At 41.9% G+C, this 27,623-nt stretch overlaps 1 protein-coding gene across 2 annotated transcripts in view; it reads left to right on the forward strand.

Annotated features, from left to right (window-relative positions):
- The window catches only part of TMTC3 (transmembrane O-mannosyltransferase targeting cadherins 3), a 58,408-nt gene that overhangs the window by 1,439 nt on the left and 29,346 nt on the right, over positions 1-27,623 (forward strand). For both annotated transcript variants that reach the window (XM_075932795.1, XM_006114005.4), the window contains exons 2-6: positions 7,815-7,950; positions 12,043-12,259; positions 15,599-15,817; positions 19,600-19,699; positions 20,360-20,475. In XM_075932795.1, coding sequence (XP_075788910.1) covers positions 12,071-12,259; positions 15,599-15,817; positions 19,600-19,699; positions 20,360-20,475 — 624 coding nt within the window. In that variant the 5' untranslated portion in view covers positions 7,815-7,950; positions 12,043-12,070. The remainder of the gene's footprint in view (positions 1-7,814; positions 7,951-12,042; positions 12,260-15,598; positions 15,818-19,599; positions 19,700-20,359; positions 20,476-27,623) is intronic.

The raw sequence follows: 27,623 nt of genomic DNA on the forward strand, positions 1-27,623 counted from the left end.
GTGCATATCTGTCTCTAATTCTAACTGCTCTCCTCCAAGAGGTGCTCACATTCTAATGGCTTGTCTTCACCCCATGGAAGATTGCCACTGCTGCAATTGATCATCTGGACTTCAATTTAGAAAGTCTAGTTAAAACTAGATTCCCATAGGCTTTCCTGAACTAGACTTGCTAAATCCAACTCAGAGGATGCCCCCGGTGGCATCTGGTACTCCTCTTGTGAGGAGTAAGGGAAGCCATGGGGATACTGCCAAACTTGACTTAAGTTGCTGTACCCTAAGCTGAGCTCCCAGGTATAGCGTATACCTGGCTTAATATAGCTTCTTCAGAGCTCGCTTTTGCTCTCTTTTCTGGGCATGGCGCTGCAGTAACCAATCCAAAGTTAAATAAAAGCCGTACTTAGGCCATGTCCGTGCTAAGAGCAGCTGTGCCATTATAGTTCTGCAGAGTAGATGTTTTTTATATCAAGGGAAAGATCAGTCTATCAGTGGAGTTAAACTATCTCTCAGGGAGGTGGGATGGACATCTGGTTAAGACGTCTACATTTTTTGAGTCAATATAACTACATTGCAAAGGGTCCGACATTTTTCATAAACCTGGGGGGATAAAGCTATGTACAGTAGATCTAATTTTTAAGTCTTATTAAAGACTAGCTGCCAAGCCTTACTCAGCAGCAAGGAGCAGGCGGGAATATATAGAAAACCAGAGGAGACTGTACTAAACTTCACACTGATTTAATGCCCAGTCACTTATATTGGTTGTGACGACAATGTACGTAAACGCAAAATACTGTATTGTTGGAAAGAAAAATTGAGCTGTTCATATACCATACAAAATTCTGAGTTAACTATCAACTTAGGAGATGGAAAACTTATTGAAGGTGTAGCGTGCAGCTGTGGTCGAAGGCAAAGATGATGTATAAAGAACAGAATGGAGAATCCTACAGCAAATATCCGATTATAAAAATATACATGTGGTATCATTTAGTAAACTATGTGCAGTACCAGAACCAGTCGGCCTGTTTTAAAATTAATATTATAGATTTAGGGAGGATTTTGAGACAGGCAAAGAAACTGGCAGAAGGATGGAAAAACTCATGAGAGATTGGGAAGGCTCTAATTAACTTCCTCAGAAAGGAGATGAACAAGAAGAGATAGGATTCAAGTATACAAAATAAATGGTAAAGAGAAGTAAAATGAGAGGGTCTGTTCTATATGTATCCTAATACAAGGAATTGTGGGATAGTAAAATTAAGTGCTAAAGTTAAAACTAATAAGCATAATTAAACTGGTGGAACTGTGACTGTGTAGATACTAAGGATGTGAACATGTGCATGGTTATCCCACACTGGTAAACTCTCCTCCACTGCACTGCTGCGTCTGTACCGGCATGGTATGAACCGTGTGGGTTTTAGGCTTCACAGCACCAGTCTCTCCCTAAGGCACCACCAGCTCTGGAGGCTCAATGCAGTGTCCAGCTCCCATTGTCCAGGTCTCTGGCTGGATTACTTCTGGAACTCCTGCAGCAGATCCTTCTTCTCTGGCATCCAGCCCAGGCAGCTGAGCATCTCCCTTTTATACTGCCCCAGCACTTGGAGCATGCCCGGTTTGGCTGGAGGGGTGGGACAACTTCTACCCAGAGCAATTGCGCTGCAGGCTCTGCTGTATAATCTTTATACTGAAGAGCCCACAGCATGTAACCTAACTAACTGCTTTTTAACATCCCAAAGCTTTACACATGTTATACACAATTTAACAGGATAATGATTTTCAGTAGGTTATGAATTTTCAAATAATACATAAGAAATATATTAGTCTTGTAAAAGTGGAGTATATGTGGTACCGGGTGTCACAAGGGGTTCAGAATGTCAGTGTGGTGTAATATTTTCACATTGCAAATACTTAGACTCTTTGCTAGCTCTCCTGCAATGGCTGTTTCACCAATGTCAAGGATAATCTATGAGTCAAACTCACAATGCAGTGTTGGCTGAGAATAGTTGATATCCCAGCCACAAAAGAGCAAATCCATTCTGATGATAGAGATGTCAGAATCCCCTGTCAGCTTAACTCAGTGGTTGGCAATTGTGGCCCAACAGAGTTCTCTGATGGCGGGCCTTGAGATAGTTTGGTTTGTTTGTTAAGCAGTCTCAGGCACTTCTCTTCTTCCCCCATCCCCGCCCAGCTCCCAATGGACATGGTTCACTGTTCCTGGTCAATGGCAGCTGCAGGGGGCTGTGCCTGCAGATGTTCACCATGAACAAACTGTGTTGTGGTCTGCTATGGAGGCGGAGGGAGGTCAGCTCCATGTGCACAGCAAGGTGTGGGGTCTCAGCTAAAAGGGGCAGGGCCAGGAGCAGGCAGCCCTCCATGTTGCATGCAGCGTAGTTCTCAGGCAGTGATTTAAAGGGCTGGGGCTTCTGGCCACTGCTGCAGCAGCTGGGAGCCCTGGGCCCCTTTAAATCATGGAACCTTGGGACAGCTACCCCCTTCTGCTCCCCTTCTCCCTCAGGGGCCTTGTGAATTACCATAGGGCTTGATGCAGGGTGGCATCAGGGGCTGGGCACCCCCACCCCAGCAGCAGGAGTTGTGTGGAAGTGGAATGACACAGCAGACTGTGTTTCACTTCATCGCCATCTTCCAGGCCTTCGTGGTTGCTCTGCTGACCCCTGTTACGTGTCCCAGCCTGACTGAGGCTCTGCGAGCTAACCTGAGTATGGCGGGAGACCATTCCATCCATAGGACGGTTGGGGTAGCCACCACAGGGCTTCCAAAGTATGGAGCCCTTTGTGGCTGTGCTGAACTGTTTTATGAGTGGGATGGCTCTGCACACAACTCCCGTGGGCCGCAGGGATGTGCTGGCAGTGGCATAGAGCTAGTAGCTGGAAGCTGCTCTTGTCCTGCTGCACTACCAGTGCTGATTTCATAGACCCATGGTGTGGGGCGTTCCATTGCCCAGTATGACAGGCAAGGACAGGGAATTAATGTGTGGAGGGCACATAGGGCAGCAGGCAGGGCTGGTGGGACACAAGGGGGAGGGGAGTCTCTCTCACACACACACAGAGGGTGCTAGCTAGGGATGTTAAAAAAGGGTCATTATGTAACCATTTACATTCGCCCATAGGGTACATCTATACAGCAGAGTTATTTCAGAATAACTGACATTATTCCAAAATAACCAAGAGTATGTCTACACTACAAGTCTTTAGTTCAAAATAATGTCAAACTGGAGAACTCTTACTCTCTCACGGCAACCCTCGTTTCACAAGGAGTAAGGGAAGTTGAAGGAAGAGTGCTCTTCCTTTGACTTGCGCTTAAATGCAAATTAAGCTATTTCGACTTAAGCTACGCGATGGACATAGCTGAAGTTGCATCACTTAATTCGACTTTAGCCCTCTTGTGTAGACGTATCCACAGCATGTATCAGAGGCAGCAGCGCAGGGCAACAGCCAGCTCCCCTGTAGCCAGTGTGTGCTGGGGCCTAACTTTTAAGATGGCTCCCAGCTGCAATCCCACTCCCATGGAGCCAGTAGCTGTTCGGGGCTGTGGCTCTGCTACAGAGCCAGGAGCACAAGGTGGCAGCCAGTTCCCAGAGAGCCGGTTGGGACCCTCCATGTAACTCTTCATGGTAACCAATAAGCCCAGGCTTATCAGTTGACCATGTAAACATTTATACTTTTACATCTCTAGTGTGCATTGGCACTGTCCCTAAGGTAAATTGAATATGATCCCCATAATCTATACTTTAACTGGCTAAAATCCTTGTCTGAAGTTATTTGTCATATCTCAATAAACTTCCAATGTTTTCAGCCAACATGGCTGGGGTCCTCCTTTTGTGAATTCAAAAGTTGTACTTTTTGCCGCCTTGGTAAAGGTCACAAAATCTCTTCACGTTCTTTTTATATCCCCAACATTTGTTGTTTTGTTCCTGGAGTAAGTATGATGCTTGTGGTTTATTCCCTCTTGTGCTTGCTCCAGGTTGCCTCCTTATTCTCATGTTGCTGTCCTGCAAATGGGCTTTTATTGTGTGTGTTGCCTTGATTCATACAGAAAATAAATTGTCGAACTAGTGAACACACATCCCTAGTAAATATACTTCTGGTCAGAACTTGTTTGTCAACTCTCCCTGGGGTACACGTGCTCTAACATGCATTTTCAGTATGTATAAACAGCTCCTTAAATATCAATTGAACATATATCTTGCAACAATTATGAGAACCAGGATAGCATGAGCTTTTATTAGAGACCACACATGACCTTTTTTGCATAAATAAAATTCAAGTAATGTTGTAAGCCTGACGGAAGCTGCTTCTAGAAAGCAGTGGATCCTCTGCTGGTTGGCATTGAGGTGTTTTATAGGGTTACACTATGTTCCACATTGGGATCGTGGTAAGCCTAAACTTCCTACATGCTTCCCAAGACCTCCTTGGGTCTGACTGGCATTGTCTGTCCCCTAATTCAGTGATTCCCAACCACTGGTCTGTGGACTGGTGCCAGACCATGAACCATTGGCTTCCGGGCTGTTGCACAGTGCAGGCCATGCCCATACCTTGATGATGGGCTTGGCAGGAATGTCTTTGTTTAGCCAATGACTGTGTGCTATTAGTTCTTTAAATTGGACAGCGGTAACTGTGTCTAGTCACTTCCATCAAATACAATGGCTAAAAGATGATCAAGCAAACTTCCATGGATTTCTTTTTTGGAAAGAGTGCTTCTGTGAAAAAAGACAGTGACATTTCAAAGGATAAAGAGAGTCTACAATGTTCTCCTATGTGGAATGAAGATAATCAATGCCAAAAAAGTGAAGGGAAAAAAAAGAAAAAGTAACGTTCAATCGCAAGTATGACTCCTTGTATCTAAAGTATGGTTTTATTGTGTGTGGTGGTTCACAGGCTCCAAAAGTGCTGTATGTGTTGAAACACTGTCCAACAAAGCAATGAAACTTTCAGAGCTAATTTGGCACTTAGAATCCTGATCTCAAATGGTGGTGGGTTTTTTTTAATGGGGGAAAAAAGGTGAATTTGAAGGACAAAAACAATTATTTCTCAATAGTTCGTGTCTGCCCTCAAACATGGCTCCTTTGAAGGTGTCATTTCTAGTAGTTTAACAACTTTGGCAATTTGGTGAGCCTTTTACAATTGGCAGAGAGCTGATTCTTCCTGCTGCAAAAGTTATCTGCCGTGAACTGTTTAGGGAAATGCCGGCTTGCAATGCTGTTGTCAGGAGGATCGACAGAATAGCTGAGGATATCGAGGAGCAGTTGCTGGAAATGATAAATGGATCTCCATGGTTTCAAGTCAGGTGAATGAATCAACCGATGATGAAAACAAGACAATGCTGTTAGTGTATGTGCATTATATTTTTGACAATGACGTACATGAATATTTACTGTGTGCACTTCCCCTGCCTACCAGTACAACAGGGACAGAAATCTTCAGAGTTTTAGACAGTTACGTTTCAGGCAGGCTCAACTGGACTTAATGTGTTGGAGATTGGACTGATGGCGCTGCCACAAACACTGGAAGACTTCCTGGTTTCACAACCAGGGTAAAAGAAGTGGTGCCAGAATGTGGTTCTACCCACTGTGTCATTCATTGCAACATTTTGTCAAGCCTTAAACTTTGTCCTGAACTTCTCAATGTTTTGCATGACGTGCTCCCTATCGTTAATTGTATCTCAACTCCGCCACTAAATTTGTGTTCATTTGAATCACGGTGCCAGGATATGAACGCCGAATACAAGTAGCTTTTCCTGAATATAGGAGTTCGTTGGTGTTGAGAGAGAAAGCCCTGACCAGCATCTTTAAGTTAAGAGAACAGCTGCAGAAGTTTCATGCAAATAAAAACTTACCATTAGCTGCACATTTTCATGACCAAATATGGCTCGCTAAACTTGCGTATTTGAGCGACATATTCACTGCACTGAACAAACTCAATCTCTTACTTCAAGGGAGAATGGCATCCATTTTTAAAACAGCAGATAAAATCACAGCCTTCAAAACCAAGCTGGAAACATGGATAGGGGAATTTTTGACACGTTTGATGCTTTTGTGGAGTTTTCAGGAGAAGCTGTTGGACTTTGTAAGTTAGTAAATGAGAACCTGAAGTCATTCAGTTGCATTTGAGCAATATTTCCCAAATTCAAAAGATCCAAGAATCTAGAGAATGGATCCATGATCAGTTTCATCCTGCCAACAAGGAGTTGTCCTTGCCACCGTTGCAAGATCATCAGTGGATTAAGCTGGCACATGACAGAACTTAAAACGTTAACGCATCCTCATCTCTGTTATCCTTCTGGATTAAAATAAAAGGTAAATATTCAGAACTCAGCACCCTAGCTCTGAAGACCTTGCTGCCTTTTCCATCTAGGTACCTTTGTGAAACAGGTTTCTCTGTAGTGACTGCTGCCAAGACCAGATATTGGAATAGGCTTGACATGACAAACACGCTGCAAGTCTTGCTGTCAAGCATAATGCATCGATATAACTTGCTTGTGTTGTGCAAACAAGTCTGATTCCACTAATGTGATCTCATCAGTGATATCTTATGTACAATAGAGTCTTGATTATCCGACCTTCCTTTATCCAACATTCCGTGTTATCCAATCTGCCTGTGGCCACCCAAGGCAATTATGCAGGCAGTGGAGCCGGCAGAGCAGAACGTGGAAGGGAAGGCACCGGACAGTGCAGAGACAAAGGCATTGAAAGAAGAGAGAGGAGGGAGCAGGGCCATGCAGCAGGATGCTGGAGAGCATCCTCCCTCCACCCCCTGAAGGTTGCGGGGTGCCCTGATCTCTCCCATCCCCTCCAGCCAGCCGGGCTGCCCCTGATCTCGCCAGGGCAGGGAGGTCGGGGGCAGTGCCACTGGCCAGGGGAGATCAAGGAGGTCGGCGGCAGCACGACTCCCCATGAAGCAGCCGAGCTCCTGCAGAGCGGCAGCTGACGGAGAAAATACCATGGACCCTGCAAGGTATTTTCCATATTATCCGACATTTCGATTATCCGACCATCCTTTGGTCCTGTTTAGATCAGATAATCGAGACTCTACTGTATAATTTTTAACAGCGGGGGAAGTAAAATATTTTGGGTAGCAATGTCTTATGTATGCTATAATTTTCACTAGTGGTGGAAATAAAATTAGGCAGCTAGTGATCAGTTATGTATGACTTTCAACAGTGGTGGAAGGTAAAATACTTTGGGTAGCTAGCAATGTTACCTTTTTTTTTTAAGGTGGAAAGCAAATCTTTGGGGGGAGAATAAAAAAAAAATCTGTTACAAAGACGTGTTGTGTGCATACAGATGCAATGTAAAATATCATGTGACCTCTTAACATTAAGTATCGTGATTAATATGCAAATAAAATATTTCTATACCTAGTCCTCCAAAAGTTTTTGAATGAGTTTGTTGGTCCAAAGTATAAAAAAGGTTGGGAACCACTGCCCTAATTAACAAACCTTTTCTTTTTCCATCTTCATCTGATTAGTCCTCTGTTAAAGTTCCCCATCCCCCAAATTGTCACTTTTTAACTGTTGAGTGCCCTTTGATGTGTTCGGCAGCACAGCTGTGTCGCTTTGTCTTATAATTATCCTCTTGTTTGGTCTTCCTACAACCCCCTGCAAAACTAGAACAATACGCTGGAAAATTTTATAATCCAGTGTCTTGATTTCATTAACAGTGTCATATGCATTGTTAAACAAAAATTGCATAGCATTTAATGAGTGTTTAGTGCATGGTGAATTTACAAGACAACTGTAGAAGATTAAAATGAAAGAAGGGTTTCAGTTTTAGTGTCTTCTCTAAATACTTGTTTTCTTCTTTATAGAAAATTCCCAAAATCATGTAGTAAAAGTGTGATCAAGAACAACACCAACACTGGTTTCCTAATTAGAAAAAAAAATTAAGTTCTCTTTATGAACTTTCTACTGAGAATGCGGATAAACAAAGTGTCCACTTGAACAGTAAGTTAAACTTTTTGAAGTCATTACTTCCTTCACCTGACTTTGAGCATCCAAGGTACTTATTGAAGAACTTATAAAGAATGTTTCCTTTATATTTCAGAATGTTGAGTTTATAAGATTGGTTTACTTTTTAGTAGCAGTTTCCCACAAACAAAATTCTTTAATAAAAATACAAGTTTAAAATTCTGCAAAACCATTAACAGTACAGTTACCTTTGGGGTAACTATGCTGCAGATGTCTGTCTCTGTCTGTCTGTCCATGGCATTGGAGCAAATCCGGTTGTATCTTAAGGCCTGGCAGTAAACAATTGATTGGGAAATGTGTCTTGGATGGAGCTAGAGGCATGTAGATACATGTAACAGTCGGTAGGTTTTCAGTATAAGGTAGTTGAAATGTGGCTGTCCTGTAATTGTACTAGTGTCAAGGAAGTGGATCTCCTTTGTGGACTGGTCCAGGCTAAGGTTGATGCTGTGGTGGGAGTTGTTGAAATCCCTGTGGAATTCTTCAAGGGTCTCCTTCCCATGGGTCCATATGATGATGTCATTGATGTAGCATAAGTAAAATAAGATTAGTGGAGGACAAAAGCTGAAGAAACATTCACAGTCAGCCATAAAGATGTTAGCATATTGTGGGGCTATGTAGGTGCCCATAGCTGAGCCACTGACTTGAACATACAAATTGTCCCCAAATTGGTAATAGTTGTGGCTGAGGGCACAGTCTCAGAGCTCTGTAACCAAGTGTGCAGTGGTGTCATCAGGAATAATGTTCCTGACAGCCAGTAATCCATCTTCATAAGGAATGTTGGTATAAAGAGCTTCTATATCCATGATGGCCAGAATGGTGGTGTTAAGAATATTACTGATGTTCTGTAGTTTCCCAAGGAAGTTGGTGGTATCTCTAGGGTAGCTAGGAGTGCTGGCAGCATAGGGTCTGAGGAAAGAGTCACTATAACCACAGATAATCCTGCTTGTAACTGTTCCAATGCCTAAGATGATGGGTCGTCCCAGATTTCCAGGTTTGTGGATCTTGGGTGGCAGATAGAAAACTCCTAGTCAAGGATTTGGGAGTGTGTTAGTGTAGATTTGGTCCTTAGTTGTAGCAGAAAGTTTCGTGAGCAGATGGTTTTGGGGGGGGGTTGGTATTCCTTAGTGGGATCAAAGAAGAGAGAAGCCTGTAGAATCTGATGTTGGTGAGTTGTCTGGCAGCTTCCTGTTCATAATCTGTTCATTATGACTACAGCACCCACTTAATCAAAGAGTCTGACAATAATGTTAGAATTGTTTTTGAGGCTGTGTATAGCATTGTATTCTGCGTGACTGAGGTTATGTGTTGTTTGCTGACAATGTCAGTCTTACAGATCTCCTCCTCTCTTCCTCTCTTCCCCCCCTCCCCCCCCCCCCCATACACAAAATATGATTCAGTTCTGAGGAAAAGGAGAGTCCTTGAGAGAGGACAGATTCTTCCACCAGGCTGAGAGTGTGGTTGGGTAGGTTGACAATGTTGATAAGTGAGTTGAGGGTACTGGAATTGAAATATCCTGAGGCATATAGGAGTTTGGATAGTTTATTGTCCTTTTTCTTCTGAAGGGAGGTGATGTGAGCATTATAGGTGACTTTTTGGGTTTTCGTGATGACCAACCACGAGGAAGTGTGAGTTGTGCCCATGAAAGCTCATGGTACCATCTACGTTTTTTTGTTGATCTCGAAGGTGCTGCAGGACTATTTGTTGTTTTTTAAGTTGTTTCTATTAGGCTATGTCTACACTGGCCACAATTTCCGGAAAAGGGATGCAAATCAGGTAAGTCAGGATAGGGAAATCCGCGGGGGATTTAAATATCCCCCGCGGATTTAAATAAACATGTCTGCCGCTTTTTTCCGGCTTGGGGAAAAGCCGGAAAAAAAGCATCTAGACTGGTGCGATCCTCCGGAATAAAGCCCTTTTCCGGAGGATCTCTTATTCCTACCTGAATATTTGCATCCCTTTTCTGGAAATTGTGGCCAGTGTAGACGTAGCCTTACAGACTAATACAGTTACCTCTTTGAAACTTCTGTATGCTGTATTTGCCCTTTTGTTTGTGATTAGGATTTGAGGGCAAATGCTATAGTTCTGTTTATGCTAGGGCTGTTGAATAGTTAAAAGACAATCGCAATCAGATTACAAAGTCATGATTAGTCATAGTTTTGATTACTCTATTAATAAAATACCCATTCAATAAAATACCAATTTAAATTTATTATAAATATTACTTATTACAATGGATATTTTTACATTTTTAATGTATTGTAATTGTAACACAAGACTGTACAGTGCTCACTTCATATTTTAATTACAAATATTTACACTGTAAATAAGGTAAATAGTTTTTAAATTCATCTCATACAAGTATTGTAATGCAATCTCTTTATTATGAAAGTGCAACTTTCAAATGTGTAAATTACAATTTTCTACATAATTTCACTCAACCAAAACCGCGTAAAACTTAATCTTACAAGGCGAAGCATAAAGGGACTCATCATAACCTTTTAGCATATCTGGCACATAAATACCTTGCTACGCTGGCTACAACAGTGCAAGCAGCAGTATCTCCCAGAAATGTAAGCAAATGTGATTATCTTAGTGATTGGCTGAACAAGAGGTGGGACTGAGTGGACTTTGTTTGACGTGAATTGAACAATACTATTTATTTTATCTTTTTTTTAACAGTGCAAATATATGTATTCAAAAGTGTTATGAATTGAGCACTGTACATGGTGCATTCTGTTGTAATTTAACTCCATATATTTTAAGATGTAGAAAACGTCCAAAACTAGTTGTTATAGATTGGTAAGCTCTATCTGTATAACTTCAATTTAATACTGCGATTAATCACAACTTTTAAAAATGTATTTTGCATTAAAAGTATGCATTATCTGTGATTTATCTATATTGTTAATAGGCTAGTGGTCTGACTACAAGTGTCGTTGATAGCAAGGCTTAGGGTATGTGATGGTTACTTTTGAATTTTGATAAAGTGAAGTAAGTACAGTAAAACTCCACTTGTCTGGCATCCAGTGGTCCAGCACTCCTTATGGTCCTGCACCAACTAGAACCCGGAAGTGCTCCAGCCAGCCAGACAATTGGAGCTCCTGTGAGCCCCACGTGCCAGGGAAGGGGAGGAGAGGGAAAGGGGATTATACCCCTTTGACGGGTCTGCCGGGACCGCACTGCGTCTGGCGGGATCGGCAGGGAACAGCACGGCGAGGGTCGAACCCTTCACCATTTTTGAAGGGCGGCGGGGGAAGCCCTACGCAGCCGCCTGCTACAGGCCAGCTGGGGCTGCAAGCAGCAGCGGCGTACTTGGGGAAGCGGCAGGGCAGAGCACCCCAGCTCCTCTGCCCCGCCGCTTCCCCAAGTACGCCGCTGCTGAAACTGACGAACGGCGGACTTGGGGAAGTGGCTGAGCAGAGCAGCTGGGGTGCTTCCGGGTTGGTCCCGCAGCGCTGCTCAGGTGAGGGGCAACGCTGCGGGACCAACCCAGCAGCACCCTAGCTGCTCTGCCCCGCGGCTTCCCCAAGGCTGCCGCTTGCAGCCCCAGCTGGTCTGTCGCTGGCGACTGTGCAGGGCTTCCCCCGCCTCCCTGCAAAACGGCGGAGGGTTCGCCCCCTTGCCGTGCTGTTCCCCAACGATTTTCCTCCCCACTGGTCGAAGTGCAGACCCGTCTCGGCCCCGCCAGAGGACCTCCTGATACTCCGCCATATCCGATAATCCGGCACCCCCCTCGGTCCCAAAGGTGCCAGATTATCGGAAGTCTACTGTAAATGAAATACAGCCGGAGAGAGATTTGTTTGGATGCTTTTGTTAAGGGGAAAAAGTTTAGTGTCATTTTTCTTAATATTAAGTTATATATAAATTGTTTTGAAAGCCTCAGTGTTAATCTTAAATTTATTATTGTGGCCTCACTTGGATGTAACTTCATCTTCTAATGAATTTAGTTTTGTAGTATTTATACCTTTTTAATGCAGGCTGTTCTAAATCTACATTCAACAATTAAAGCTGAAATAAACTGAAATAGAAATCAATAAAATGTGTTCATGGAATTGTTCATTTTTCCAGATTTAGTCAATGAAAGCTTGCAGAGAAGATGGCTGATATTAGCTTGAAGGAAATAGCACTGATAATAGGTGTGGTGGCAACCTGTTACTGGAACAGTCTCTTTTGTGGCTTCGTTTTTGATGATGTTTCAGCAATTCTGGACAATAAAGACTTACATCCTTCTACTCCTTTAAAAAATCTGTTTCAGAATGACTTCTGGGGAACTCCTATGTCAGAGGTAAGTTGGCCAAAAGATATATTGAGTCTCAGAAATACTGCAAGTTCTTCAAAATTCCACTTTTTATGTCTATCATTTCATTTTTTGGGAGAATAGCTTATTTTAAATAATTGGTCAATAATACCAATTTCTAATCTGTTCCTGATTTACATGTTTTATAAATGTGTTTGGTTAATAGAGCAACAAAATATAAATGGTATCACATAGCATGCTTTTATCCATCCATTCTTACTTTTCATATTAAACGTATTATATGATCATTACCCAAAAATGGAAAAACAACAACAAAAACCCTATATAGGTTTCTGTAGAACAGAGGTTTTCAAAAAAAATTCTCAGGACCAGTTGAAGAAAATGGATGCTCATGACCCAACATAATTTGACTGAAGCATGGACTCCAGGATGAGGATACGAGCTTTGGGATATAGGAGGGGGCTCTGGCTTGGGGGGGGGGGGTGTCAGGGCTGGGGCAAGAGGGGCTTACCTTGAGCAGCTCCCAATCAGGTCAGCAGTGCAGTAAGGGTGCTACGGTAGGCTTTCTGCCTCTCATGGCACTGCAGACCATGCTGTGCCCAAGAAGCAGCCAGCAGCAGTTTCCTAGCCAGTGAGAGTGCTGAGCTAGTGCTCAGGGCAGGGGGAAGTGTACAGCGCTCTTCCCCTCCACTCCTACCTAGGAGCCAGGCCTGTTGCACAGTCTGCAGTGCTAGGACAGGTATGTAGCCTACCTTAGCACTCCCACTAGTCAGACATTCCATGACCCAATACTGGGTCATAACCCATAGTTTGAAAACAATTGTTATTGAAAATGGAAGAAGAGATGGTCTTGTAGTTCATGCAACTGCATGAACCTGGAAGAGATGAGTTCACAGCTCTGCCATGAGCAAGTCACTTTATCTATGAAGGCAGAATACTGGTAAAACTTCCTTTGATTTCATTGGGACCAGGATTTAACATTCTATGCCTCACTTCTCAATATTTCCCTATCTCACAAATAAATCATTAATATTTTGGAGATAACAGTTGGGGGGCATATAAGTACCCAGATAAGCTTCTATACACAGTCTTTTATATCCTCAGGTCTGATATTAGACATTATGAGAATATATTCATATATGCATGCATCTATTCTAGGGATGTAAAAATGCAGTTAAAAATTTAACTATGTAACTGTTAAAAATCATAGTGGTTACATACATTGCGGACTCTGTAGTATAAAGCTTAAATAAGCTTTATACTGCAGAGTCCACAGCAAAGCCTCCCCAGGGCAGAGTCAGCACAGGCTACTACTGGCCCGCTCCTGGGGAGACTTTGCTGTGGGATCTGCAGCTGGCTCCCCAGGAGTGGGGCTGGCAGCCTCTGCTGGCCCCTGTCCCAGAGAACCAGCATTTTAACTTACAGTGACGCTGGAGGAGGAGAGGCTGCTGGGTCCTCTATAGAGAGGGACTGGAGCAGCCCCCTGCAAGGAGCAAGCGGGTAGCTGCTCCAACCCCTGCCAGTTATCTGGAACCAGTAAGCCTCACCCTTTCATAGGTTTAAGAAACAATCCTCTGACTCTATAGCCATGAGTTAGGAATTGTGACTGACTTATTAACTGGGAGTGTGAGAAGATAATATTACAGACGTATTATATCTGCTGCCTATGTTAATAGCAACTGAGGTACCCTTTAAAGGAAGAGTTACATTAATATCCTGCTGCTTGTGACTTCAGTCATATGTTAAATGTACAAACTCATTGCATATCTAAGGAAAATTATCTTTATAATGACATGTGGCAATATTGCCAATTCCCAGGAATTTTAGAAAGAGTTCTCATCAAACTGTTTCTCAAAGGCCTTTAATCTGTTTAATTGATAAATCTTATTATTTGATATACTGAATGTACAATCTGAATAGTTTCAACTCAAATACTTTAGAAAAAAAATTATTTTTAAGACATTACAAATAGTGTAGATAAGTAATGGTATAAATAGTGTAGATAAGTAATATAATACACATTTTATTTTCACTTTTCTATTTAAACCAAGTACATATACGCCAGAGACTGGAACTATGAATAATCACACCAGTTTCTCACTTATGAAAATATAAATGAGTTCCAAGCTTTCTAATGATTCTCCTTCTAAAATGATTTAGAAAATTATGTTAACATATTGGGTCCTAATCTGAGAAATACTGTGCACTTGAAGGCTTAGGATGTTTTTTAGGCTTTACAGTAAGTAGACCTCAATCCTAGCTCTAACTACTAAAAGCATTCCTTTTTAAAAAAAATAATTCTTATTAGGTTCACTATGAGCTGTTAGAGTAAACTATAAAAGCTACTTTAACAATACAACTGCATTGCATATATTTATGGTTTATATTAACTTTCTAAGTACAGCAAATATACTAAAATACTAGATTCATCATAAAAAGTAAAGAGGGATAAGGGTTAAAAAATGGAAGGGGAAGTTACTTTTGTCTTCAGGACTTGGTTAATAATAGACCTCTAAAAAGTCAGCCAAAATAAAATAAATTTCAGTCTTTACTGATTAGACTGTAGAGGCAGTGCTAAATATGGCTTTGGGTACACATCTAATTTAGAAGATTGCCTATGAGGGCCAAATAAGAACCTAGATATAAATTTGCTCATATATCAAACTAATACATGTAATAAAGTAGTTACATTTTTACTTTTATATTTTTTGGCCAGTTTATTCGTACTTCATCTAGTAGAACATCCGCTGTGGTAAAGTAACGGATCAGACAATAAACTTGAAAAATATACAAAATCCATTTAGAAGTCTGGGAAACTCATTATTTAGGGTACATCTACACTGTACGGCAATTTCAGGATACTGGAGGTACCCCAAAATAGCTACCCCACATCTACACGAGCTGCCTGTTATTTCAAAATATTTTTCGAAATAACGGGTGCACTATTTCTCCATCCCAGTAAACCTTGTTGCCTGATGGCTTGAAATAGCGCATTCTTCAAAATTTTGTGCTGTGTAGACATGCCAAATTTCAAAATAAGTTATTTTGAAATAGATTCAAAATAAGATACATAATTTGTGTTAAACAAATTGCATATCTTAATTCAAGTTTAGGGTACTGTGTAGGCACACCTTTACTCTTTACATTTTTTCTATCTTAATTCTTACTGGAATTTTAAATGGATGTCAATCTTTACTTTTTCCTCCAAACTGCTGTGTGTAGTGCTACTCTGAGTTGTTAACCAACTAGTCTTTAAATCTTGGGTAGATTGACTTCAGTAGTGGAAAAAATAGTTGTGTATAGTTGAAAATATATTTATACAAGACCTTTAATGTAAATTTATTATTTTGGTTTGTTTCCCTGTAGGAAAGGAGTCATAAGTCATATCGACCTCTTACTGTCTTCACATTTCGTTTAAACTACTTGTTCAGTGAGTTAAATGCAGTTTCTTATCACCTCCTAAATCTGGTTTTTCATACGGTGGTTTGCATAGTCTTCCTCAAGGTCTGTAAGCTTTTTCTGGACACCAGGAGCAGTATAATTGCATCCTTGCTGTTTGCAGTGCACCCAATACACACAGAAGCGGTAGGTAAACCTGGAAAGGACATTTTTCATTCATTTATTAAAATGTTTTGTTTTATTTTATATTTGCATGTTGTAGGTGCATTAGTATATTGCAGTCTCTAAAAGTTTTTATACTGCCATATGTAAGGAAAAAATATCATAAAATTGAACATTGATTTTAACAGTAAGTATTTGACATGGCTTTTGCTGCTCTACAAAAGAAGTTCCACCAATTTAAATCTATCCATCCACTAGGAAAAAAAATTGTGGCTTGCATTAAATCACTCCTGTGATCTCAGTCCAATTTCTAGTGGACCAATGGCTGCATTGCAAAATTAATAATTCAATACAATTGGAAATAATTCAGTCATAGCATGATAGTCAAGAATCATTCACATGGCTCTAGCTAATTCATTTTATGCTTAGTTCTATAATACTATGGGTAAATTTTAAATCCCTTCTGAAAGCGATAATGGATTCCACTCAAGTCATCTTGTCAACTTTTTTCATTACTATACAGCCATCCCAATCTGGCACTTCTCCACAAGTTTGATGTGAAAATATCATCTCTGCATATTTTATCTGGAATGTACACTAAAGCCCTAAAATCATAGTGATTGTCATACTAGATCAGACTAGTAATCCAATGTCCTGCCTTTGACTGTGACCAGAAATTTGAGAAAGATGCAAGAATTTTCAAAGTAGACAATTATGGTATACAGGATTATAGACCTGACCATACAGGATGTTCATACCTAACCTCCAGCTGTTAAGATTGGTTATGCCTGAAGCATAAGGACGTCCCTGTTATTTTTGTTCAATTGTATAATCTGCAGATGTTACCAGTATAAATTTATTATTCTCTTATTGTCCCCCTACTGATCTCTTGATTTCAGAGATTTATTGTGACAGGGATCTTCACAGGTTATTTATGTATTGTATAAAAAAATCCCATTAAGTTTTGAATGATTGCTTTCGATTTCATTGGTTGCTCCCTTCTTCTCCTATTATCATAATTTAATTCGGTGCATCCTGCAAAGTGACTTTATTCTGTTTTATTATTTTCTTATACCTTTATCATGTCCTCTTTTAATCATTATGGAAATATTTTCACTGACATTTATTATCCATCATTGGTCCACTTCTAGTTCTGACACTGGATGTCTTTCAGACTCGCCATCTGTCTTGTTTAACACAGACCATCAACTTTATTATCTCCAAGAAAACCTTGTCTACGTGTCTTTTTTATTTTATTATTATAGCTTCAGCTATCTAGACTGGTAGGTTGGTAATGTCACAACTTCCTCTTTTTGGAACAGAGCAGCTCTGGCTAGCTAGCATCAGGCCTATTTCTATTCCAGAGATTTGTAAAGCATCTATATGGAGCTTTTCAATTTCATCTTTACATAGATTGGGTTTCCGTCCAGGATAACGTTCACAGATCTATTTGTTAGACACTCCTAACCCCAAGAATTGTATTTGTGTCAGAAATTCTCTTTATGTTGCTCATTTTGAAAACTTTCTGAATGTATCTTAGTCCTCCACAACATTTTGCATTATAAATATATTCTCTTCCATCTATACCAAAAAGAGAAACGATTCCTGTTTTTTTTTTCCACTTTTAAAGGCATAATTAGATTCAATTTTTGTCTTGTTAATTTTTATTTCTTTTATTTTTGGGATGTGTCTTGATCCTTAGTACTTTGGAGTGGGAAGTGTATCTTTGGGGACAATAAAGGCATCTTATTAAGCATCTCAAACTTTCAAAAATGTAAAGAACTGCAAATGTTTGTATGGTCTTGTGCTTCTAAGTTGTCATAGATCCACAGGTCCAGTGCACACTCATGACTCTGGAACAGTCCCTGTGAGGATTTACCCTGTTTTAAGGTCACTCTCTCATTGGGCTCAGCCCCTTGGTTTAACCACTGCTGAGATCAAACCCTGGAGCCTTCAGCACTCCTGCTTCTTCCATAAACTCTCCATAGTAAATCCACTCAAACTGGACACTGAGAAAAGGCTTACATACCCAACTGGAACAGTGTGCTACCTTTTATCCTTACACTGGAGTTACTCTTGGGCAGCCTTGTCAAAGCAGAAGGGTTTATTAGACGTCACATAAGTGTAGAAAGTTCTTAGGTAGCGCAGAGAATAGAAAGTTACAACACGTTCCATTTAGGCATTCCAGGCCTGCTAGAGCCACCTCCTTGCCCTAGTCCAGAAGCATGTCTCCTGCTTCCCGTAGTCTGTCCTATACCCAAGGGCCCTTCCTCTGTTCTTTGTTCTCATTCCCAGACAAAAACAAGTCACCTGGTCATTATCCTTAGCTCTTTGTTCTCCTGTTGGCCAAAATTGATTGGCTTCTGCAATGAGGGAGCCAGCAGTTCCAGGTCATTCATTGCTAGGTAGTGAATATCCAGGCCATTGTCTTCTGGATTTGTCATAGGCATGGGTCCTCAAGGAGCCAGGAGTCGGTTCCATTTCAATTGCTATAAAGAATAAACTACCTCTTCTCACCACCTATTTAATCATGCAACTGTTAGGGGAAACTGAAGCGCACACAGAATTCTTTAAAAAAAAAAAATTCACACTTCATTACAGAAGCACAAACACAAGAGTGTTAATTCAGAGAGACATATTTTTAAGAAAGAATTACCATTAAGTAGTTCATTTTATTTTCTCCATCTTTTTATTAAACAATGCATTGGTATAAGGGTTGACTTCTCACCTCTCTCTCATCTTTACAAAAGTAGCTGCTAGTTTCTATTTGTGATTCATGACTTGACCAAGTCGCTCTGGCTGTAATTTTATCATTTTATTTCATTACTGAATGTGATACATTGTTTCTTTACCTTGCCTATGTATACACCTTTCTACACAATATGCAAAGGAGGTATCTGTATTAGGGATGTTAGTGTGTACCTGTTTACACAATTAACTGATAAGCCTGGCCTCACCATTACTTACATCCCCTTCTCCCACACACACACACCCCTTGATGCCTTTGTGTCTGGCAGGAGACAGCAGGCCGGCTCCCTCGGAGCCGCCCTCCCCGCCACCTCCTGCCTGCTGCCTCCCACAGGGCAGGGGAGGCAGGAGGTTCCCAACATGTACTGGCTCCTGCTAAGCTGACTACCCCCTCTCTCCACGCTGCTGCCTCTGTATCAGGAACAGCAGTGTATGTGAGGGGGTCAGGCAGGAGCCAGATGCTCTCCCCCCACTACCTTTCACAAGGGTAGCAACATGGGAAGCCAATTTTCTAGCTGGCTCCCTGTGCATACTGGCTCCTGCAGAGAGAGATTCCTGCCCCGTACGCTGCTGCCTTCTATGAGAAGCTGGCTGGGGCGGAGGGAGATTGGAGCCGGCTCCTTCCTCTCCCTACCCCCCGTAACCTAAAAAATTCAAAATTTCTATCTTGGTTCACAATTAACTCCTATTGAAATCTTATTGTGTTCTTTGCAGATCTTTGTTATTATGTGTAACAAATACTAAGGTTATTAGTTAGTAGGTACATGGGTAATTCCTGACATTTACCACATGAGGGCACTTGAGGACTAAATATGTAATTGCCAGAAATTGGAGGTAGTAGTTAAGCTGCAGTCTGATCTCAGCTATATAGGTGCAGTTCTAAGTGAATGCCACAGGAATTGCGCTTGCGTACCTATGGAAGATGCAGACTCAATTTTGTTTTTTCTTTAGTTCTTTCACTGGCTTTAACTTCTGCATTATGAGCAATTTTCAAGACCCAATTCTGTTCAAAAGTTAACAATATTTATCTTTTTTTTTTTTTTTCCTCCCCCCATTAGGTAACTGGAGTGGTTGGTAGAGCAGAGCTGTTATCATCCATCTTTTTTCTAGCTGCCTTTTTATCATACACCAAATCTAAAGGACCAGACAATACTATAGGTAAATACTTAACATCATATACACAACTTTTGATTGTACTTTATAATTTACTACATGAAGTCAATAAACATAAATATTCTGATATAACTTTAAAAAACCAACTAGTTACTTTAATTCAGACTAATGGTGCCTTTGTAATAACATAAATAATACTTTAATACAAAGTGCCTTTCTTCTGAGGATTTCTTAGTGCTTTACAATCATTAACTAACCCAAAGTACTCTCTAGTAAGTAAGTTTACTATTACTTCGATTTTTAAGAAAAAGAAGGTTCTGGAGTACATAGGCTAATAGACTTTCTGAAATCAGTCACAGATTTGGAAGTGGAGTTAAGCATCAGTCCACCTGTTCTAACTGCTGCAATACTTGAACCTTTATGGAAAATATAGCTTAGAATAGTGGTTTTCAACCTTTTTGAATGGGACTAGTGAACCGCAGCGACTGAAAACTGCAGGTATCATGCCTGCAGATTCTGAATATAAACAAGCTATCTGTAGCCAGCCAGTGGATTACTGTACTCTGGTGGGCCACGTGCCAAAGGTTGGAATCTTGCTGAAATACTGGCATCTGAAAACTAAATAGTTAACTTTAATTAGTTATGTAGTTTGCATGGTTGTGCTGAAAATAGCATGTTTTTTATATCTGTCTTTTTATGTTGCAGTGTGGACTCCAATTGCAGTGACAGTGTTTCTAGTAGCTGTTGCAACATTATGCAAAGAACAAGGAATAACTGTGGTGGGAATATGTTGTGTCTATGAAGTATTTATAGCTCAAGGAGTAAGTAATTGTTGTAAACAATTTTCATTGTAACTTTTTCCTTTGTCAAGGAGGTTTTTTTGTTTGTTTGGTTGGTTTTTTTTTTTTTTTTTTTTTGGTAGCAAAACTATGATATTACATTGCTTCAGCAGACAAAACACTGAATGCATAACTGTATTTTTGTGATCTTGGAAAAAATATGTACATGTACTCCCCCACTGTGTCAGGTAAATACATACTAACTCCAGTTATTTTGTATGCAAACAAATATACTAACCAGAATTGAAATTGAATTTAATATCTCCTTGAGTATAACTTTTCCTCTTAAATGAAATTAGAGAAAGTGCTTTCTATGGAGACTTTTCCATTCTGTACTAAAGAACTGCTAAGTGTTCTAGAATATCACATTTGAATTAATTAGCATCTAGATTTTTGTGAAATCTCATTCTGCAAAGACTCTGAAATCAATTTCTAATTAAAATATATTGTGTAATGTAAGGTTTCATTTTAATCTTTAAAAGTTTTTGACTTGTCCACAATATCAGAGAAGCAAAGATAGGGAACATCAGTCACTGGTACAATCTGGCAGCAGCATCCAAGATCCAGAGGCTCTATCGGTCAAATGTCCAAAGGCTATGAGAGTTGTCCTCAATAGGCTCTCATATTATAGCGCAGTCCCATCCGAGAGACTATTCTTGTACTTCAAGGGGGTGTTGGACATTGTAGCCCAGAACGATATGCAGTGTCCAGAATGCCTTCATCCTCTACTCCAGGTTGACTATAAGAGGACCTTAAAGGAGATTTACATTATAAGTAGCAACTAGACTGACCCAATAGCCCCATCAAAGGATGTGTTCGCTACAACCTCCTGAAAAATGAGACGCTGGCTGCTTGGTATTTAATGCCATTTTCAACAAATGGAAACAGTACCCCAGCACCTGAAGATTCATTTCTTTCTCTATTCCACTGTATACAAATTGTATGCCAGCTGCCTTGTGGTTAGAATCGCAAAATAGTCTGTAAATGGAGGCACCATCAGCTCCATCCAGAAGGGCTTCATGTCCTGTAAAGGCTGCTATGAATACAGTTTCGGACTGCCTTCCACAGAGCCAGGAGTGCCCAGAGTCTGTGCCATAATGTGACTCGATCTGGTTACTGCTTTTGGATTGATGCCCCACCAGCACGTTTTTGACACAACAGTTTGAGATGCCTGAAAACTTTCTTGAACTGGTCTGGAAACTATACAAAAGCTGCACCACCACCATCATCTCCATGGAAGGAGACCCCCCCTTCTAATCCCGATCTGCAGTAGCGTGAAGCAACGCTGTTCCTTCAGCACCACTATTTTCAAGTTAGCCATGGTGCCATTCATTCAGTGGTCTAGAGACCGTTTTAACTTGTGTTGAATATCCTGGTCTACACAGAGAGTCTGGTCCTGATTGCAGTTGACCCTAAGGGCCTCCAACAAATGTTCAACATCACCAGCCAGGCTGTCAACTGAATGAGACACTGCTTTATCGCTAGGAAGTGCACATCCCTACATATTGGTCCAGGAAACATGGTTTATATCTATGGTAAATCCATTATCTTCCTTGAGGATTGGCAAGCATACCAACATCTTGGCATGCCCACAGGTTTCTGTGTCCAGCAGACACCTGAAGATACCATCTCAGAGATCCTACATGTTAGCATCAATCCTGGCCATGCATACCTACTGACACCAGGGCAGAAGGTCAGCGCCATCCTGACCCCCGTCTCTCGTATTTCATTTGTCCTGAGGGGATCTGCCATGGTGAAGGTTCTTCACAATAAGGCATACAGCAACCTCAGACAGCTGGTGAAGAAGTGGATGGTTTTTTCCCCAAAGGGTCAAACTGCTATGTATCTTGCACAGGAAGAATGGTGCAACAGATAGGTGATCTGTGCAGTGTTGCTATAATCACTTGTGCCTTCTGGCTTCTGACATGCATGGATGTTCTGGTAAGGAACATTGCAGTGTGTGCTCTGCAGGATGCCATCAAGCAAATCACCAAGACACCTCTAAGATGTTGCCAACTTCCTGAGGGTATGTCTACACTACCCTCCTAGTTCGAACTAGGAGGGTAATGTGTAGGCATACCGCACTTGCAAATGGAGCCCGGGATTTGAATTTCCCGGGCTTCATTTGCATAAGCGGGGAGCCGCCATTTTTAAAACCCCGCTGGTTCGAACCCCGTGCAGCGCGGCTACACGGGGCATGAACTAAGTAGTTCGAACTAGGCTTCTTAGTTCGAACTACCGTTACTCCTCGTGAAATGAGGAGTAATGGTAGTTCAAACTAGGAAGCCTAGTTCGAACTACCTAGTTCGTGCCCCATGTAGCCGTGCTGTACGGGGTTCGAACCAGCGGGGTTTTAAAAATGGCGGCTCCCCGCTTATGCAAATGAAGCCCGGGAAATTCAAATCCCGGGCTCCATTTGCAAGTGCGGTATGCCTACACATTACCCTCCTAGTTCGAACTAGGAGGGTAGTGTAGACATACCCTGAGTGACTTGTTGGAGGCAAATTTGGAAGAGATAGGGGAGACTTCACTTCACTCTGGACTCATGTCTGTAATGAAATGCAATACAATGACTGGAGAAGTGTATCAGCTGCCACTGGGCATGGAGTTAGGCAAGTCAGGAGTTGGGATTCCTAGTGCCATAGGTAAAGAACATTGAGTGTGCTGTCCTCACTCAGGAGCCAGAACCAAGCTGCTGAAGAATGCCATTTGTGCCAGTGTGTAGAAAACCTGGAACTGAAGTGGGACCAGGGCAGGGTATTTGAGGTGATATGCTAGAGGGAAGTCAGCAACCACTACCATGCTGGGGCCAGCTTCATCCAGTTAGCTGAGTGCAGGCTCATCATATGATTACTTATTGAGCCATCCACCATGGAAATCAGGACGGGTGATGCAGGGAGTGTGGTTATGCCAACAAGACACTATCCCACATCTTCTGTAGCTGCAAGCCCCACTCCAGAGCCTACCAACTGCAACACAATCTTCCAAGAGTGCCTGAGGAGAGTCATCCTGCCACACCTGAGGAAGGTTGCCATAAATTCCACCATCTCTGGAACAGACAGCAATCTACAACTGTACATAGTTGTCACCGTGAGGTTCAGAAGAAGATCATAATGGTAGACATCACAGGGAGAACAGACCACCAGGCTTCCACAAAGCCCAGTCACAGAAGCTGGAGAAATAAACCCCTCTGGCCAGCACCTTGAAAGCTAGGGATGACAAGGCTCAAACTCTCACTCTGTCAGAGCCCTAAGTGCATGGGACCCAAGTAATGAGTGAAGATGAGAGAATGTGGAATCAGTCAATTCTACCCTCCGCTGATGATGTTGGATGCCATCAGGTGTAAGGATGTTACAATGCCATGGACTAGTTGATAGGCACTTCCACATTCCTCCTTTGAAATGTATGAGAGCCCCCGCTGGGACTCTTTTCTATTTCAAAGGAAGAATGTGGAACTGCACATACAGCCCAGGGCCAGCGGGAAGTCCTGCTGACTCTGGGCTGCATGCAGCATGCCTACTTTGAAATGCACAGGAGTTCCCAGCAGACCGCTCCATACCGCTAGGAGCCTGGGATCAGCTGGGGACTCCCGGAGGACTCCAGGTTTCCCGGCATTTCCCTGGAACCTGAGGTCAGTTGACCCTGGGGTCAGCTGAGGAGTCTCCACCTGACCCCAAGCTCCATGGCTGCCCCTTTGAAAGGCACAGAGGTGGCGTTTTAAAGGTGCAGCCCACTTCACAGCTGCCCCTTTGAAACTCCGCCTTGGGGTTTGAAAGGCACTGTGCCGTGCTGCCACTTTGAAGTACCCTTTCCCCCTTGTTAAAAAATAATACAGTAATTCCTCATTTAACACTATAGATGCGTTTCTGAAAATGTTCATGCTAAGCAAAAACGTGCTATGTGGGGTCAATTTTCCCATTAAAAATAATGGGAAAGGTGGGGGATGCGTTTCAGGTGGTGGTGGCAAAGTCAATTTTTTTGTTGGTGCTGGGTTGTCAACGTCAATGTTAGAGATCTAGCAACACAAGTCGTTGTGATTTGTTAAAACACAAAGATAAACACGTGAGTGGAGGAGCGCTGTGACCACATGTGTTCATCTGCTCGTGAGTATTACCACTGTTTTCATCAATTTATACCACTGTGCGAAGTAGTCCGCCACTTAATTATTTTGGTGTTATTTCAAGGACAGTCATGTTATTCGAAAAATGTTCCCTTAAAAAAAAATCGTGCTATTGCAAAAATGTGTTAAGCGGGCACATGTTAAATGAGTAATTACTGTATTTGCTTTCCACAAGTATGTATGTAACACTTCATGAGTAATGTACTTGAATGCTAACAGCTGAACTGTATTGTGGAACTTATTCACCTAAATTTGGATTATTGCTGATTATATACTATATATCTTTCACTTTTAAAACAAAGTTGTGTTTGTAGATAATCTAAGTACTATGCTACAGTGTATAGAAACTCTTTTCCTAACCTTTTTAACATTAGCTATAATTTTTTTCTTTCCTTTGTCTGGAGGTGGTGGTATTTATACCTCGCAACTAAAATGTTTTTTCTCAACATGTTTTCCAGTAGTAGTTTAAATACAGTTAAGTATACTTTTAAGAAAGTTTATATTTAGAAGTTATGGACAGAAATTGCAATAATATGAGCCACAATAATATGAAATTATCAGTTACAAGCATTCAAGGCTACATTTTCAATTTTGTGCCTGCAAAAATCTGCATGTGTGTTTTGTATGTGAAGTGTATGCATTTGTCTTTTAACTGGTCTCTGCCTTGGAAGTTTTGGTCTAGAATTTTTAAACTAATTCAATAGTATTCTTTATATGGTGGATGCTACTTAATAACAGCCATGATATTAGCTTCAGTAACCCATTTTTCAAGAACCCATCCCATGCCACTGACTTTGTTTTGAAAGAAAGGACCTGCCTCGTTGTGAGGCACATCCCAACACTTCCTTCCCTAGCAGCAGTCCTGCAAACTTGCTTGCCTTCAGGGATTACACAGGAAGTAAGAGGTCTAAACAGAAAGAGTGCCAGAGTCCTGGGAAGTTACGTCTCAGGACAAAGTGCCAGGGCTTTTCACAGGGCACTTGAAGCTCAGAGTTGCATAGTACAGTAAAACTCCATTGGTCCGACATCCAGTGCTCCGGCACTCCTGATGGTCCCTGGCACCATCGGGAACCCGGAAGTGCTCCGGGCAGCCGAACAATTGGAGCTGCTCTGTACCCGGCTTCCCCGGTTCAGCCACTGCTGAAACTGACCAGCAGCTGAATCGGGGACTCCTGGGGCAGAGCAGCTGGAGTGCTGCAGGGTTAGTCTCGTAGCACCGCTCCTCGGCCCTGCAGGACTGACCTGACAGCACCCTAGCTGCTCTGTCCCAGGTGTCCCCGATTCAGCCACTGCTGAAACTGACCAGCAGCGGCTGAATCGGGGATGCATGGGGCAGAGCCGGGCTATCGGAAGGGGGGGGGGGGGCTATGAAGGGTCTGGGGTGGCATCCCCCTCCACCCCACTCCAGATCCTTCATAGCGCCTCCTCCCCCCTTACGATAGTCCGGCATATCTGATAATCCAGCACCCTCTGGGTCCTAAAGGTGCCGGATTATCAGAAGTTTACTGTACTTCTTGCCACTATGTTCCTGCCACAGGATGGCTCTCAGCTTCCTCTCCCTGTGGAAAGAGCCAGCCCATAAACCCCCTTTCTGCTGCTGTCCTACCCCAAACAGATTTGCAAGACTGCAGCCAGCAAAGGCAACAAAGGCACAATGATTCATTATCTGGATAGAGCTCCACAAATTTGCCTTACTGGTAACTGCTTGATAATTACGACTTTTTGCTAGCAACCAAAGGGTTGCTAATAAGCAGAATCTACTGTATTTTCATTAATTTATTATTGCAAAGTCATGAATGATTCTCATATGCCCCATTGAAACCTAGTATGCCACTGCAGATGCACTCCACCTTAATTTCTCCCCAGTAGTAGGTTCACATTAACAACCAAAGGCTGGGAGAAGCCAATACCATAACAAATCAGCATGTCCCCTTTTAATAGTAATTACAATACTCAGTTAATAAGGTCTTCACCTTATTAACTGATTCAGAGAGAGCTGCCTATATAAAAATCCACAAAACAAAGACTCTTGAGTTGGCTTAGACAGGTCTCCTAAATCCTGAGAGAGAAACTAGCATGCACTGAAGTAGGGGTGTAAAATACCTTTTAGTTAACTTGTTAAACTTAACATTTAACCCATTAACTGATTAAGTGGAGCCTTTCCTCCTTGCTGCTGCTCCCTCCCCTACTCCCCTGCAAGACTGGTGACTCTCTCCCCATGTGAGCAACCCTCCACTTGCAGCAGACCACAAGCAGAGGGCTGCTCCCAGTTAACCGTTTCTGAGTAAGCATCGCCCGATAAAGGTGGTGCTTACCAGGTAACCGGTTACTAGGGATGTTAAAATGCATTTATTTGTGTAAACATGTACTCACTGAAACTTTCAGCCGTTACATGTTTACACGTGGGGGGTGGAGAAGGGCGGGAGCCAGTGCTAGTTGGTTCCCCATAATCACTGGCTCTTGCCCATCTCCCCACACTGCTGCCTCTGCCTCTTCACAGTCTGCTTTGGTCTTAATTATCATGAGCAGTTTGGTATCATCTGCAAATTTTGCCACCTCACTGTTTACTAGGATTGCATTGTCAGACACATATATGAACATAATTTGGTGGTGAAAAGTCAAAATGGTTTCTGTAAAGGGAAATCATGCCTTACTAATCTACTAGATTTCTTTGAGGGGGTCAATAAACATGTGGACAAGGAGGATACAGTGGATATAGTGTACTTGGATTTCCAGAAAATCTTTGACAAGGTCCCTTCCCAAAAGCTCTTAAGTGAGTAGTCATGGGATAAAAGGGAAGGTCCTCTCATTGTAAACTGGTTAAAAGACAGGAAACATGGGTCGAGTAAATGGTCAGTTTTTAGAATGGAGAGATGTAAGTAGTGGTATCCACCAAGGGATCCTATTTGACCTATTTATAAATGATCTGGAGGTGACAAAATTTGAAGATGATACCAAAGTGCTCAAGATAGTTAAAAACAAAGCAGACTGTTAAGACCTTCAAAAGGAT

The sequence above is a fragment of the Pelodiscus sinensis genome, chromosome 1 (assembly GCF_049634645.1).
Source record: "Pelodiscus sinensis isolate JC-2024 chromosome 1, ASM4963464v1, whole genome shotgun sequence".
NCBI classification, from domain to species: Eukaryota; Metazoa; Chordata; order Testudines; family Trionychidae; genus Pelodiscus; species Pelodiscus sinensis.